This window comes from Bombina bombina, chromosome 5 (assembly GCF_027579735.1).
Source record: "Bombina bombina isolate aBomBom1 chromosome 5, aBomBom1.pri, whole genome shotgun sequence".
Lineage (NCBI taxonomy): Eukaryota > Metazoa > Chordata > Amphibia > Anura > Bombinatoridae > Bombina > Bombina bombina.
The window spans coordinates 145,260,861-145,277,677 of record NC_069503.1 but is presented as its reverse complement, the minus strand read 5'-3'; the positions used below and the strand labels follow the sequence as shown (position 1 = coordinate 145,277,677).

The 16,817-nt window shown below is 39.0% G+C and overlaps 2 protein-coding genes across 2 annotated transcripts in view; one reads left to right on the top strand and one right to left on the bottom strand.

Moving 5' to 3' along the window:
- The window catches only part of SNAP47 (synaptosome associated protein 47), a 114,185-nt gene extending 113,428 nt beyond the window's left edge, over window positions 1-757 (bottom strand). Inside the window, exon 1 of the mRNA XM_053713735.1 lies at window positions 625-757. The gene's annotated coding sequence lies outside the window, so the exon portion shown is untranslated. The remainder of the gene's footprint in view (window positions 1-624) is intronic.
- A 43-nt stretch (window positions 758-800) lies between these two features.
- The window catches only part of JMJD4 (jumonji domain containing 4), a 94,148-nt gene continuing 78,131 nt past the window's right edge, over window positions 801-16,817 (top strand). Inside the window, exon 1 of the mRNA XM_053713734.1 lies at window positions 801-1,591. Within this exon, the coding sequence (XP_053569709.1) occupies window positions 1,375-1,591 (217 nt within the window). The 5' untranslated portion in view covers window positions 801-1,374. The remainder of the gene's footprint in view (window positions 1,592-16,817) is intronic.

Sequence of the window (16,817 nt, the reverse complement as noted above, 5' to 3'; positions counted from 1 at the left end):
GTCTCTATCTTATTTAGGGTTTCAAGGTGTCCAATATACAACTGGGGGGGGGGGGGCACAGTAGCGGGTGAAACCATCTCCCTGAAATGAGTTTTTGCAGGTTGGGACGTCTGGAAGTGTATGTGTGGCCTTAAGAGCCTATACAATGAGAAGTGGCCTTTAGAGCCTATACAATGAGATGTGGCCTGTATGTCCTTTGGAGTCTATACAATTAGAAGAGTCTTGTATGGTCTTTAGAGCCTATACAATGAGACGTGGCCTGTATGTTCTTTGGAGTCTATACAATTAGAAAAGTCTTGTATGGTCTTTAAAGCCTATACAATGAGACGTTGCCTGTATTTTCTTTGGAGTCTATACAATTAGAAGTTTTTTGTATGGTCTTAAGAGTCTATGCATTGAGAAGTGTATGTGTGGTCTTTAGAGTCTAATACAATGAGAAGTGTATGTACCATTTATAAAGTAGGTCTATATAAACAATGACAGACGCACGTACCGCCTATAAACTGGAGCTAATGGGTTAGTAATGCATCATATACAATGTACCCAGCCAGTCTCCTGAGAGTCCATAAACTACAAATCACCACTCCAGGGGCCCCTCATTCCCAGACACAAGAATTCACAAACCTGCCGTCCTGGCTCACTCCCCCGGTTGGTGGCAACTGATGTGTTTTCGGTTCAGTGTAACAAACCCCGTTATAGCATTAGCTCAGCTGACTGTGTACCGTAAGGTTGTTATTGTTCCTGTTGTCACTCTAGTCTCCACCCAGTGACGTCATTTACGTGCGACGGAAGTGGGGCAGGTTGTTGGCTTGCACATTTGTCGCTTCTTGTCCTGAGTGTATACTGAGATAGTTGTAGTGTTGTGTCACTTACTGTGTGGTCCACAGACCTACCGTATATTATAGGGCTCAGTCTTCACCTTCTGCAGCCGCAGCTTTTTAGTCAATTGTCTATTATTATCAATACAATGTTGTCAGACACACACTTTCTATAATAGTATTGGCGATGTAATTTGTTCGCTAGTTACACTTTATACAGTAGCACAAACACAAGAGCCTTATTAGGGATATTATTTTACTATATATCACCTGTAATTGAATGGTCTTGTGCTGAATAAATCTACTTTTTAACGTTTGCTCCTGTACCAAAGTGCAGCTCTATGAGCATTAATAGTACATCTTAAATTATGCACAAGCATTTGCTCATTGTTGCATCAAAGTTTGAATCCACTTTTACATAATTTCTATGTAAATTAAATATATTTTTCTTTTTTTATCTATGATATAATATATTTCCCTTTACCTTAGAGTTAAAACAAAGAGCCTTTAGGAGCTGGGACATAAAAAAAAGATATCAAGGGAGTCAAAACATCTCATGGATGAAGATAACAAGTGCACCCCCAGAATCAAATGTCAGATCGACTTTATTGAGGATCCTGATACATTTAGTTACAGCAAATTCTTTCACGACTATTTGCTCACTAACTCCCCGTGCCTTTTCTCTGCCAAGTTCACTAAGGAATGGGGCAGCCGGAAAACCTGGGTAACTGCTGAAAATAAGCCTGACTGGGACTATCTTCTCCAAAACTTTGGTAAGTTGTAATAAAAAGGGATACTGACAAATAGTTAAAGTGATGTAAAACCCTAATTTTTGTGTGTGTGTGTGTGTGATTCTGACAGACCATACAAAATGTTTCCAATTTACTTCTATTATCAAATTTGCTTTGTAGATAGTGCTGCCATCTAGTGCTCTAAGAAAACATAATTTATGTAAGAACTTACCTGATAAATTCATTACTTTCATATTAGCAAGAGTCCATGAGCTAGTGACGTATGGGATATACATTCCTACCAGGAGGGGCAAAGTTTCCCAAACCTCAAAATGCCTATAAATACACCCCTCACCACACCCACAAATCAGTTTAACGAATAGCCAAGAAGTGGGGTGATAAGAAAAAAGTGCGAAAGCATAAAAAATAAGGAATTGGAATAATTGTGCTTTATACAAAAAAATCATAACCACCACAAAAAGGGTGGGCCTCATGGACTCTTGCTAATATGAAAGAAATGAATTTATCAGGTAAGTTCTTACATAAATTATGTTTTCTTTCATGTAATTAGCAAGAGTCCATGAGCTAGTGACGTATGGGATAATGAATACCCAAGATGTGGATCTTCCACGCAAGAGTCACTAGAGAGGGAGGGATAAAATAAAGACAGCCAATTCCGCTGAAAAATAATCCACACCCAAAACAAAGTTTAAATCTTAAAATGAAAAAAACTGAAATTATAAGCAGAAGAATCAAACTGAAACAGCTGCCTGAAGTACTTTTCTACCAAAAACTGCTTCAGAAGAAGAAAACACATCAAAATGGTAGAATTTAGTAAAAGTATGCAAAGAAGACCAAGTTGCTGCTTTGCAAATCTGATCAACCGAAGCTTCATTCTTAAATGCCCAGGAAGTAGAGACTGACCTAGTCGAATGAGCTGTAATCCTTTGAGGCGGAGTTCTACCCGACTCAACATAAGCATGATGAATCAAAGATTTTAACCAAGATGCCAAGGAAATGGCAGAAGCCTTCTGACCTTTCCTAGAACCAGAAAAGATAACAAATAGACTAGAAGTCTTTCGGAAATCTTTAGTAGCTTCAACATAATATTTCAAAGCTCTAACTACATCCAAAGAATGCAACGATCTTTCCTTAGAATTCTTAGGATTAGAACACAATGAAGGAACCACAATTTTTCTACTAATGTTGTTAGAATTCACAACCTTAGGTAAAAATTTAAATGAAGTTCGCAACACCGCCTTATCCTGATGAAAAATCAGAAAAGGAGACTCACAAGAAAGAGCAGATAATTCAGAAACTCTTCTAGCAGAAGAGATGGCCAAAAGAAACAAAACTTTCCAAGAAAGTAATTTAATATCCAGCGAATGCATAGGTTCAAACGGAGGAGCTTGAAGAGCCCCCAGAACCAAATTCAAACTCCAAGGAGGAGAAATTGACTTAATAACAGGTTTTATACGAACCAAAGCCTGTACAAAACAATGAATATCAGGAAGACTAGCAATCTTTCTGTGAAAAAGAACAGAAAGAGCAGAGATTTATCCTTTCAAGGAACTTGCAGACAAACCTTTATCCAAACCATCCTGAAGAAACTGTAAAATTCTAGGAATTCTAAAAGAATGCCAAGAAAAATGATGAGAACACCAAGAAATGTAAATCTTCAAGACTCGATAATATATCTTCCTAGATACAGATTTACGAGCCTGTAACATAGTATTAATTACAGAGTCAGAGAAACCTCTATGACTGAGAATCAAGCGTTCAATCTCCATACCTTCAAATTTAAGGATTTGAGATCCTGATGGAAAAAAGGACCTTGCGATAGAAGGTCTGGTCTTAACGGAAGAGTCCACGGTTGGCAAGTAGCCATCTGGACAAGATCCGCATACCAAAACCTGTGAGGCCATGCTGGAGCCACCAGCAGAACAAACGAACACTCCTTTAGAATCTTGGAAATCACTCTTGGAAGAAGAACTAGAGGCGGAAAGATATAGGCAGGATGATACTTCCAAGGAAGTGACAATGCATCCACTGCTTCCGCCTGAGGATCCCTGGATCTGGACAGATACCTGGGAAGCTTCTTGTTTAGATGAGAAGCCATCAGTTCTATTTCTGGAAGTCCCCACATTTGAACAATCTGAAGAAATACCTCTGGGTGAAGAGACCATTCGCCCGGATGTAACGTTTGGCGACTGAGATAATCCGCTTCCCAATTGTCTATACCTGGGATATGAACCGCAGAAATTAGACAGGAGCTGGATTCCGCCCATACCAGTATTCGAGATACTTCTTTCATAGCCAGAGGACTGTGAGTCCCTCCTTGATGATTGACATATGCCACGGTTGTGACATTGTCCGTCTGAAAACAAATGAACGACTCTCTCTTTAGAAGAGGCCACGACTGAAGAGCTCTGAAAATTGCACGGAGTTCCAAAATGTTGATTGGTAATCTCGCCTCCTGAGATTCCTAAACCCCTTGTGCTGTCAGAGACCCCCAAACAGCTCCCCAACCTGTCAGACTTGCATCTGTTGAGATCACAGTCCAGGTCGGAAGAACAAAAGAAGCCCCCTGAACTAAACGATGGTGGTCTGTCCACCACTTCAGAGAGTGTCGTACAATCGGTTTTAAAGATATTAATTGAGATATCTTTGTATAATCCCTGCACCACTGGTACAGCATACAGAGCTGAAGAGGTCGCATGTGAAAACGAGCAAAGGGGATCATAAGACCTAGAATTTCCATGCATAAGGCTACTGAAGGGAATGATTGAGACTGAAGGTTTCGACAAGCTGAAACCAATTTCAGACGTCTCTTGTCCGTCAGAGACAGAGTCATGGACACTGAATCTATCTGGAAACCTAAAAAGGTTACCCTTGTCTGAGGAATCAACGATCTCTTTGGTAAATTGATCCTCCAACCATGTTCTCGAAGAAACGATACAAGTCGATTCGTATGAGATTCTGCTAAATGTGAAGACTGAGCAAGTACCAAGATATCGTCCAAATAAGGAAATACCCCAATACCCTGTTCTCTGATTACAGATAGAAGGGCACCGAGAACCTTTGTAAAAGTCCTTGGAGCTGTTGCTAGCCCAAACGGCAGAGCCACAAACTGGTAATGCTTGTCTAGGAAAGAGAATCTCAGAAACTGATAGTGATCTGGATGAATCGGAATATGCAGATATGCATCTTGTAAATCTATTGTGGACATATAATGCCCTTGCTGAACAAAAGGCAGAATAGTCCTTATAGTTACCATTTTGAATGTTGGTATCCTTACATAACGATTCAATATTTTTAAATCCAGAACTGGCCTGAAGGAATTCTCCTTCTTTGGTACAATGAAGAGATTTGAGTAAAACCCCAGCCCCTGTTCCAGAACTGGAACTGGCATAATTACTCCAGCCAACTCTAGATCTGAAACACATTTCAGAAATGCTTGAGCCTTCACTGGATTTATTGGGACACAGGAAAGAAAAAATCTTCTTGCAGGAGGCCTTATCTTGAAGCCTATTCTGTACCCTTGTGAAACAATGTTCTGGATCCAAAGATTGTGAATCGAATTGATCCAAATTTCTTTGAAAAATCGTAATCTGCCCCCTACCAGCTGGACTGGAATGAGGGCCGCACCTTCATGTGGACTTGGGAGCTGGCTTTGGCTTTCTAAAAGGCTTGGATTTATTCCAAACTGGAGATGGTTTCCAAACTGATACCGCTCCTGTAGGGGAAGGATCAGGCTTTTGTTCCTTATTGTGACAAAAGGAACGAAAACGATTAGCAGACCTAAATTTACCTTTAGATTTTTTATCCTGTGGTAAAAAAGTTCCTTTCCCCTCAGTAACAGTTGAAATAATAGAATCCAACTGTGAACCAAACAATTTATTACCCTGGAAAGAAAGGGAAAGCAAAGTTGACTTAGAAGACATATCAGCATTCCAAGTTTTAAGCCATAAAGCTCTTCTAGCTAAAATAGCTAAAGACATATACCTGACATCAACCCTAATGATATCAAAGATGGCATCACAAATAAAGTTATTAGCATGTTGAAGAAGATTAACAATGCTATGAGTATTATGATCTGTTACTTGTTGTGCTAAAGCTTCCAACCAGAAAGTTGAGGCTGCAGCAACATCCGCCAAAGATATAGCAGGTCTAAGAAGATTACCTGAACATAAGTAAGCTTTTCTTAGAAAGGATTCAATTTTCCTATCTAAAGGATCCTTAAAGGAAGTACTATCTGCCGTAGGAATAGTAGTACGTTTAGCAAGAGTAGAGATAGCCCCATCAACCTTAGGGATTTTGTCCCAAAACTCTAATCTGTCAGATGGCACAGGATATAATTGCTTAAACCGTTTAGAAGGAGTAAATGAATTACCCAAATTATTCCATTCCCTGGAAATTACTTCAGAAATAGCATCAGGGACGGGGAAAACCTCTGGAATAACTACAGGAGGTTTAAAAACTGTATTCAAACGTTTAGGTTTACTATCAAGAGGACCAGATTCCTCTATTTCTAATGCAATTAAGACTTCTTTAAGCAAAGAACGAATAAATTCCATTTTAAATAAATATGAAGATTTATCAGTATCAACCTCTGAAACAGAATCCTCTTAACCAGAGGAATCATTATCAGAATCAGAATGATGATGTTCATTTAAAAATTCATCTGAAAAATTAGAAGTTTTAAAAGACCTTTTACGTTTACTAGAAGGAGGAATAACAGACATAGCCTTCTTAATAGATTTAGAAACAAAATCTCTTATGTTAACAGGAACACCCTGAATATTAGATGTTGATGGAACAGCAACAGGTAATGGAGCATTACTAAAGGAAATATTATCTGCATTGACAAGTTTGTCATGACAATCAGTACAAACAACAGCCGGAGGAACAGATACCACAAGTTTACAACAAATACACTTAACTTTGGTAGATCTTCTGATTCAGGGTCAATCTGAGACATCTTGCAATATGTAATAGAAAAAACAACATATAAAGCAAAATTGATCAAATTCCTTAAAAGACAGTTTCAGGAATGGGAAAAAATGCCAATGAACAAGCTTCTAGCAACCAGAAGCAAATAAACAATGAGACTTAAATAATGTGGAGACAATAATGACGCCCATATTTTTTAGCGCCAAAAAAGACACCCACATTATTTGGCGCCTAAATGCTTTAAGCGCCAAAAATGACGCCACATCCGGTAACGCCGACATTTTTGGTGCAAAAACGTCAAAAAAATGACGCAACTTCCGGCGACAAGTATGAAGCCGGAAATGACAAAAAAATGTTTGCGCCAAAAAGGTCTGCGCCAAGAATGACGCAATAAAATGAAGCATTTTCAGCCCCCGCAAGCCTAACAGCCCACAGGAGAAAAAGTCAAATTTTAAGGTAAGAAAAAATTGATTATTCAAATGCATTATCTCAAATAATGAAACTGACTGTCTGAAATAAGGAATGTTGAACATCCTGAATCAAGGCAAATAAATGTTTAAGCACATATATTTAGAACTTTATATAAAAGTGCCCAACCATAGCTTAGAGTGTCACAAAAATAAGACTTACTTACCCCAGGACACTCATCTACATGTAGTAGAAAGCCAAACCAGTACTGATACGAAAATCAGCAGAGGTAATGGTATATAAATAAGAGTATATCGTCGATCTGAAAAGGGAGGTAAGAGATGAATCTCTACGACCGATAACAGAGAACCTATGAAATAGACCCCGTAGAAGGAGATCATTGAATTCAAATAGGCAATACTCTCTTCACATCCCTCTGACATTCACTGCACGCTGAGAGGAAAACCGGGCTCCAGCCTGCTGCGGAGCGCATATCAACGTAGAATCTAGCACAAACTTACTTCACCACCTCCATGGGAGGCAAAGTTTGTAAAACTGATTTGTGGGTGTGGTGAGGGGTGTATTTATAGGCATTTTGAGGTTTGGGAAACTTTGCCCCTCCTGGTAGGAATGTATATCCCATACATCACTAGCTCATGGACTCTTGCTAATTACATGAAAGAAATGGATAATATTCTTTCAAAACTGCTGCCATATAGTGATCCAGACATGTGCACCAAGAGAATAAAGACAATTTGATAATTAAAGTAAATTAGAAAGTTGTTTAAAAGCTCAAGCTTTATGTGAATCATGAAAGAAAAAAATTGGGATTGTATTTACCTTTAAAGAACATAATATGCATACTAATTATGGTAAAACATGTAACAGGAGACTGGTGGAATGCAACTTTAAAATAAACATAGGCAAATTGTTACTATAAATCTCCCATATATTTTGAACCAGATTCAAAAAGATGCGGGTAGCTGAACACACACAGCAACTGAATAAAATACAGCCACTATAGAAGTTCTCTAGCTTGTTTTTGGAGAACTCTATGGTGCACAATGGGAAGAGGATCTGGCTTAGGAAAAGTGGCACAGAAAGGGTTAATGTTGCATTTAATTTGAAAACTGCTGCTTAGTTTAACTATCTTGTCATTGTCTCACCATATTTGTTCTGCTAGGTTCCAGTAGTGCATTGCGGTTCTGGAGCTGGCTTTAACCCTATAACTGCTGATCCATTTCCACCTTTATGTTGATTTTTTTTGGAGTTTTGGTTGCTATTCACATTAAAGTTCTAGTGTAGGTAGTTTTTAGTGAGAAACTCACACAAATTATATATTTTTTTTTCAACCTCTAGTCAAATAAATGCACACTATTACCACCATGATCACCTGGCTATTAAAAAAACCTGTATAAGGGCATGCTTTTAAATATGAGCTTCTGGCTTTTAAATTTAGGGGTCTTGGGGTCTCTATTGAAATAACAGAGAATTGCCTTTCAAATGATGGGCCTTGGGATTTATAGGGCTTAAAGGGACACTGTACCCAAAAATTTTCTTTTGTGATTCAGATTGAGCATGAAATTTTAAGCAACTTTCTCATTTACTCCTATTATCAAATTTTCTTCATTCTCTTGGTATCTTTATTTGAAATGCAAGAATGTAAGTTTAGATGCCGGCCCATTTTTGGTGAACAACCTGGGTTGTCCTTGCTGATTGGTGGATAAATTTATCCACCAATAAAAAAGTGCTGTCCAGAGTACTGAAACCAAAAAAAAGCTTAGATGCCTTTTTCAAATAATGATAGCAAGAGAACGAAGAAAAATTGATAATAGGAGTAAATTAGAAAGTTGCTTAAAATTGCATGCTCTTTCTGAATTACAAAAGAAAACATTTGGGTACAGTGTCCCTTTAATGGAGCTGAGGTTGATGGGTTTGAATATTTAGCCCCTCCATCCAGCTCCCCTAAACCCTCTGTAGTAATAATTAACTTATTAAAAAGGAGCCCCCATACGCTCCCGTAGGGGGTGCTACGGGAGCGTATGGGGGCTCCTTTTTAATAAGGGAAGGAGTTGTTGTTAAGTTTGTAGTTTGGAGCATTATTCCACTGATAATTAGCGGTTAAGCAAAGCAGTAAATTTATTAGCCAAGCCTACATACCATTTAGGAAGTTAACCCTTTTACCTAAGCAATATATTTGCCATTATGTTATCATCATATCTCATAAATGCCATATAGTTACACTGAAGATTACTCTGGGTAACCTTACAGGGAGTGCAGAATTATTAGGCAAATGAGTATTTTGACCACATCATCCTCTTTATGCATGTTGTCTTACTCCAAGCTGTATAGGCTCGAAAGCCTACTACCAATTAAGCATATTAGGTGATGTGAATCTCTGTAATGAGAAGGGTTGTGATCTAATAACATCAACACCCTATATCAGGTGTGCATAATTATTAGGCAACTTCCTTTCCTTTGGCAAAATGGGTCAAAAGAAGGACTTGACAGGCTCAGAAAAGTCAAAAATAGTGAGATATTTTGCAGAGGGATGCAGCACTCTTAAAATTGCAAAGCTTCTGAAGCGTGATCATCGAACAATCAAGCGTTTCATTCAAAATAGTCAACAGGGTCGCAAGAAGCGTGTGGAAAAACCAAGGCGCAAAATAACTGCCCATGAACTGAGAAAAGTCAAGCGTGCAGCTGCCAAGATGCCACTTGCCACCAGTTTGGCCATATTTCAGAGCTGCAACATCACTGGAGTGCCCAAAAGCACAAGTTGTGCAATACTCAGAGACATGGCCAAGGTAAGAAAGGCTGAAAGACGACCACCACTGAACAAGACACACAAGCTGAAACGTCAAGACTGGGACAAGAAATATCTCAAGACTGATTTTTCTAAGGTTTTATGGACTGATGAAATGAGAGTGAGTCTTGATGGGCCAGATGGATGTAGAGCTGCGCATCTTCACCTGTCTCACGATTCGATTACGATTATCATCGCAACGATTCGATACGATTCGATTCTACGATGCATCGCGATGCATCACGATTACTGCACTATTTCTGCCCAATTTTTAAATTTTTCAGAAAAAAAAATTCAAGCAGTCAAAGTATTGAAATAAACTCTTTTTTTATTTTATTAGCTCAAAAAAGGACACTCTTCCTGTGGCAAAGTCTGAACACAGCAGACAACAACAGTTTATAGAACAGTAAATACTAAATGGCAATTGTTGTATTGGTTTGGAAACAATATTATGGCATCAAACTGTAGTTACAGAGTACGTAGTGTAAAAAGTGCAGTGCTCACAGTGTACTTCTTCAATAAAAGAAAATATTTAAATGTATATATTATATATAGTAAGTACACTATACACTTGTAAAGAAACATTAAATTAAAACCAAAATAGATAGGTTAAGCTTAAGTTACCACCATAATACCTTATTTGTGTGAAAATTGTCCTCAGAAAACAAAACATAAATCCCTTATAGGTACAAAATTACAGGTGCAGTCCACTGTGCCTTCATGACTGTCAATTTGTGGCAAACAAACATCACGTGAAGAATCTGGAACACAACACACAGCACAGAGTGTGCACACAACACACATGTGATTGTGACATATACAATTAGTTTACACAGTTACAGACTTACAATAGTACTAGAGAGAGAGACATTTAAAACAAGTAGCATTGAACTGAACTACTATAACTACAGTTTCTTCTTGATGATTATATTATCTTTATGGGATCACAAATATAATTAGTTAGTTATTAATTACTGTTAAAGCAGTACTACACACAACTGAACAGTGACTGAGTCTGTCACTGAACAGTACACAGCAGTCACACACAAACAAACAATACATAAAAAAGGACACAGACATCAAGGAGTAAATCATGGTGAAGAAAGGGTGGCACGCCACTCACCTGAGGTGTGTGTGCTTTATTTTTGTATTGTGCTGTTGTGTGTGGCACTGTGTGCTGTGTGTGCTGTACTGTCTGTAGTGTACAGTATATTTGTGATCCAATAAAGATTTACTCAAGGTTTACTCAAGGCTTTTCCTTCCCCTATAGTGGTTTGGCTTCAGTCTCACTCTCTGCATAGTGCACTCATAGACACTGACAGTTAGACAGTCACACTCACTAGACACTCAGACACTAGAGACACAGTGGGACACACACACAAACAAAAATATTCAAAGGCACCACAGCCAGTCAGCCACAGTCACACTCACACTCATAGACACTTAGACACTGGGACAGACACACAATCACATACAAACAAAAACATTCAAAGGCAGTTAATACACTCATCTCACACACACTCATAGATAGATACATACAAACTTTTCAAACTGGCACTCACTCACTCACAGTCACACTCACACACTCATAAAGACAGTTAGACAGTACACAGTACACATTGTTATTGTTAACTGGTTGGTTATATTAGGTTAACCCCTACAGATCTGCCTGGGAGTGGGATGTCATTTGGGATTGGGATCATAAACAAAAACATATGATATCTTTCTTAAAGGGTCTATTTAAAATAGACAATTTTTAGTGTGAATTATATTAATAATCCCTTATGCACTATGCACTCACTGCATTGCAAACAATACAGGGGTGTGCTGTAAACAATAGCACAACATCTACAAAACAGAGCACTTCCTGATTGGCAAACATCACAGTAACACTAGAAGTAGTAATAGACATTATACAACAAGTAGCATTGAACTACTAGATTTACTAACTTTGATTATCTTTATGGGATCACAAATATATTGTTACACAACACACACACAGTCACAGTCACACACAGTCAAACAATACCAAAAAAAACACACATCATAAAAAGAGTGAATCATGGTGAAGGGTGACACTGACACGCACACATGAGGTGTGTGCAGTTGTGTGTTGTTTCTTTTGTATTGTTTGTGTGTGTGTGTGTGACTGTGACAGAGTGACGTGGTCGGTCGTGTCGTGTAGTGTACTAGTATATTTTGTGATCCAACAAAGATTTACTCAAGGTTTTAAGCTTCATTTTTCAAAAAGCTATAAGCTATATAACAGTAACAAATATAAAATAACTTAACAGTAGTCTGCACTGGGCAGTGGGGCACACAGCACATTCTTCTGGATGTGCCAAAAAACATTAAATATTAATATTATAAACCTGAATCACTACTCAGAATTATGGAATATGTAGGTTTTTCTGTAAGAACACTAGTTGATCCACATGCTCTGGTTTGAGGGTGCTTCTTTTTGCCGTTACCACATCTCCTGCAGTGGAGAAAACCCTCTCTGCAGACACGCTTGTACCTGGGATACACAAGTATCGCTTTGACAAATGAGAGAGGAGGGGAAATATGACCTCATGTACATGCCACCATTTCAAAGGGTCTTCAGTGAGAGGCAGAGATGGGGCTTTACAATATTTCTCTATTTCCTCTTCAGCCTTGTCCCAGCAAAGTCATGAGCAGCGATGTGGACTTTCTTTTGGGAGGAGAAGGGTTATCCTCCTCGATGGGTGATTCTTCTTCCAGAGTTTCTTTTCCCTCAGGCAGTGGCACTTCATCCACGTTTGTCCTCCTAGATGTAACTGTACTAGTACACTCAATCTGTGTTTGAACAAAAGAATAGAAAAAATAGCATTCATTATTACCTCGAGCAGCCAGCCAGCTAATGCTATGTGTGTGCTCAGAGAGACAGTAATGCATAAATAAATGCATGCAACAGCTCACATCTATTAGGAAGGACTCGGAAGTGGACGGAGGAGGAGGAAAGTTGACTGACTGTGGCGTTTTCAAACTGTGACTTATATAATAAACCTTGTACTCATTAAACTAGCTACTAATCAAGCTACTGCTAGCTAAGCCTATTTTGTATGGATGGTATGTTTTATGTTTGTTTTCAATTTATACATTTTTCAAGAAACATGATGCAATTAAAATTACCTCCAAGGATGCAGCCTCCTCAGTCACTCCTCTGTATATCTCCAATCTCTCCTCCTCTGTGAGAATAAAAGGCAGTCCCTTAAAACGAGGATCCAGGGCAGAGGCTGTATAAAGTATCTTCTTCTCTGCCTCACTGCTGTACCTCTTCAGGAGATCAGTTTTGATGGCATTCTTGATCTCATGGATCATGGGTGTGTCTCCCATGGTGTCTGTCATGTTCTGGAGCAGTTGTGCATTTAGAGGGGCAATGAGAGAAACAGTTGGATTGCGCTCTTCTGACATCAGTGTGGTTGCATCTTTCATTGGCTTTAATGCACTCACAGCATCCTCTGCATTTGACACATCTGTTTCGTTGAGAGTGCAGAGATCTGACTCACTTTTTCTGACTTCTGGAGACAACAATGTGGCACAGATTGCAGGTTGCTGTTCTAGGAACCTCTCGACCATGTCATATGAGCTGTTCCACCTTGTTGTCACATCAGTTATCAGCTTATGATTCTTCAGGCCAAGACATTTCTGTTTTTCTTTCAGACAGTGGTTTGCTGTAGTGCTGCGGTGAAAAAATGTTGATATTCGTCGCACTCTGCCTAAAAGCCTGGAGAGCGTGGCCACTTTCAGCGCCCGCTGGGATGCGAGATTCAGTGTATGGGCGAAGCATTTTACATGAGGGAATTTTCCAACTTGAGCAGCAACAATCATGTTCGACGCATTGTCGGTCACAAGCACTACAGATTTATCAGAAAGCTGCCATTCTTCCACGACACGAGACAGTAGCTCCGCCAGATGAGAACCCGTGTGAGACTCATAAACTGCTCTCGTTTGCAGCACATGCGACAAGATCTTCCAGTCCTTGCTAACGTAATGTGCAGTTACTGTTACATAAGACTCCGTCGTGACTGAAGTCCATGAATCAAACGTTATTGCGACTCGACTGGCTTGGCTCATTGATGCAATTACCTGAGCTTTTGTTTTGTGGTAGAGTGCAGGTATAACGTTTTCTGTTAAGTGATTGCGTGACGGGATCTTATAACGTGGCTCTAGTGTCTTCAACAGGTTGCGAAACCCAAGGTTTTCCACAACAGAGTAAGGCCGTAGGTCCTTCGCTATGAAAGTTGCCACAGCTTTGGTTATTCTCTTCCCTTTTTCAGAGTTGGGTGGCAAAGTTGACAGCATTGCATCAATTCTTGGCTGATGAGCTTCAGCTAGTCTTGTTATTTCCTTGACAGTGGCACTGGCGGCAGCGGCAGGGGTTAGCATCTCAGAGTGAAAACGTCTAACGTGATTTCTCAAGCTAGTAGTATTCCCTAGGTATTTAATTTTTGTGTGACAGGCTTTACAAACTGCGTGTGTCTTGTCCAATTCGTGCTTTCCAGTATGTTCATAAAATCCAAAATGTGCCCAGATGCTTGCTTTTAAAATGCTAGGTGCATTTTTTATCTCTCTATCTTTTTTGTCTCCCTCTGTCATTTTAGCATGACATGTACATATGTGACGGATGATGTTGTTGTCAACGTCGAACTCTGTCAGTGTTAAAAAAAAAGAAAAAACACTAAGTTCCAGTTGTCAAAATGTCAAGCCGCAAATGTAAAATCAACAAGTACTAGTAACTTCAACGACTTTGCCAATGCCATACATTTTGCGAACATAAATTTTAAAACAAATTGCATTGCAGGGGACATCACTCACTCACTGACACTGTAAGTTACTGTAATATATTACACACTTAAAGGTGCAATGAAACCCAAACATTTACTTTCATGATTCAGATAGAGAATACAATTTTAAAAAACATCATAACTAACTTCTATTATTTAATTTGCTTCATACTTCTCAGATATCGTTTGTTGATGACATATTAGCAATGCATTGCACAGCACACACATTACTTACTATATAATACTTAGTGCACAAGGAGGAGGCTATGCATTTCAACAAAGGATAAGCAAATTATATAATAGGGAAAGTTGATTAAAATTGCATGCACTTTCTTGAATCACAAAATGGGTTTTATGGCCTTTAGTTTAGTATGTTTAAAAAAATGCAGCTTTTAGCCTTGTTAAGTTTTGTTAACTTATAAAATAAAAACAAGGATTGGGTTCTTCGGATTGGCATCTTTTAAGAGAGCACTCAGAGTCAGCACATGCATGCAATTGCATTGCATATTAAATTCCATATATAAAATGTATTATATTAAAAAAATAAATACTATTATTATATATAAAAAGTGTATATTATTAAAATATTAGAACTTCAGACCAGGCCATCCATCCATGTGAAAAACATGTAGATATAGATAGATACAGATTAGACTAATAGAGACATTAGACAATAATAGTATACTATATTTATTTATAATACATTTTTTATATATGCAATATTATTCAATAATGCAGCAATTAATTATGCAGCAGCCTGAGCCTCAGCCAGCTCAGCAGTAGTAGTAGTACATACTACGTTAAGTAAATAAGGCAAGTATTTAATTGTACCCCTTATTGTGTAATAAATGTGTACCCCTTATTGATTTGCTCTTTAAGTAAGTTAATAATTAGTTTACCTATGGCAAGTAGGCAGTTGAGGCAATAGGCATGGCAATGGCAATTATGGCATGGCATTGGCAAAATGTACGACGTTTAACTAAGCAGTTAGTTAGTCTAATTCTCACCATAGGTCTCCTCCTCTGTCTCCCACAAAATAAAAATGAACCCGCCGTGTAGCTGTATACCGCCTTGTATACTCGGAGTCGGAATCGTCATCACATTCACCATCATCAATCTCAGGCAACACACTCCTGCTTTGCTCCTACTGCGTAACTTCGGCACTTCCAGAGACCGCCCATGGAGCGCCCATGTTGCTTTATTGGGTGACGTGACGTCATTGACGTCAAAACGATGTACCGCGCACTTTCGCGCACTTTCTGTTACTTGTCCTGGAGGCTGGTCACGTGGGTAACGTTAATCGATTATCGCGTCTCAGCGCATCGATGCAGAATCGTTTCATGCCGCATCGCGATGCATCATCAAAACGATTATTTTTGACAGGCCTAGATGGATGGGCCCGTGGCTGGATTGGTAAAGGGCAGAGAGCTCCAGTCCGACTCAGACGCCAGCAAGGTGGAGGTGGAGTACTGGTTTGGGCTGGTATCATCAAAGATGAGCTTGTGGGGCCTTTTCGGGTTGAGGATGGAGTCAAGCTCAACTCCCAGTCCTACTGCCAGTTTCTGGAAGACACCTTCTTCAAGCAGTGGTACAGGAAGAAGTCTGCATCCTTCAAGAAAAACATGATTTTCATGCAGGACAATGCTCCATCACACGCGTCCAAGTACTCCACAGCGTGGCTGGCAAGAAAGGGTATAAAAGAAGAAAATCTAATGACATGGCCTCCTTGTTCACCTGATCTGAACCCCATTGAGAACCTGTGGTCCATCATCAAATGTGAGATTTACAAGGAGGGAAAACAGTACACCTCTCTGAACAGTGTCTGGGAGGCTGTGGTTGCTGCTGCACGCAATGTTGATGGTGAACAGATCAAAACACTGACAGAATCCATGGATGGCAGGCTTTTGAGTGTCCTTGCAAAGAAAGGTGGCTATATTGGTCACTGATTTGTTTTTGTTTTGTTTTTGAATGTCAGAAATGTATATTTGTGAATGTTGAGATGTTATATTGGTTTCACTGGTAAAAATAAATAATTTAAATGGGTATATATTTGTTTTTTGTTAAGTTGCCTAATAATTATGCACAGTTATAGTCACCTGCACACACAGATATCCCCCTAAAATAGCTATAACTAAAAACAAACTAAAAACTACTTCCAAAACTATTCAGCTTTGATATTGAGTTTTTTGGGTTCATTGAGAACATGGTTGTTGTTCAATAATAAAATTAATCCTCAAAAATACAACTTGCTTAATAATTCTGCACTCCCTGTACAGAGCTTAAGATCCAGAGA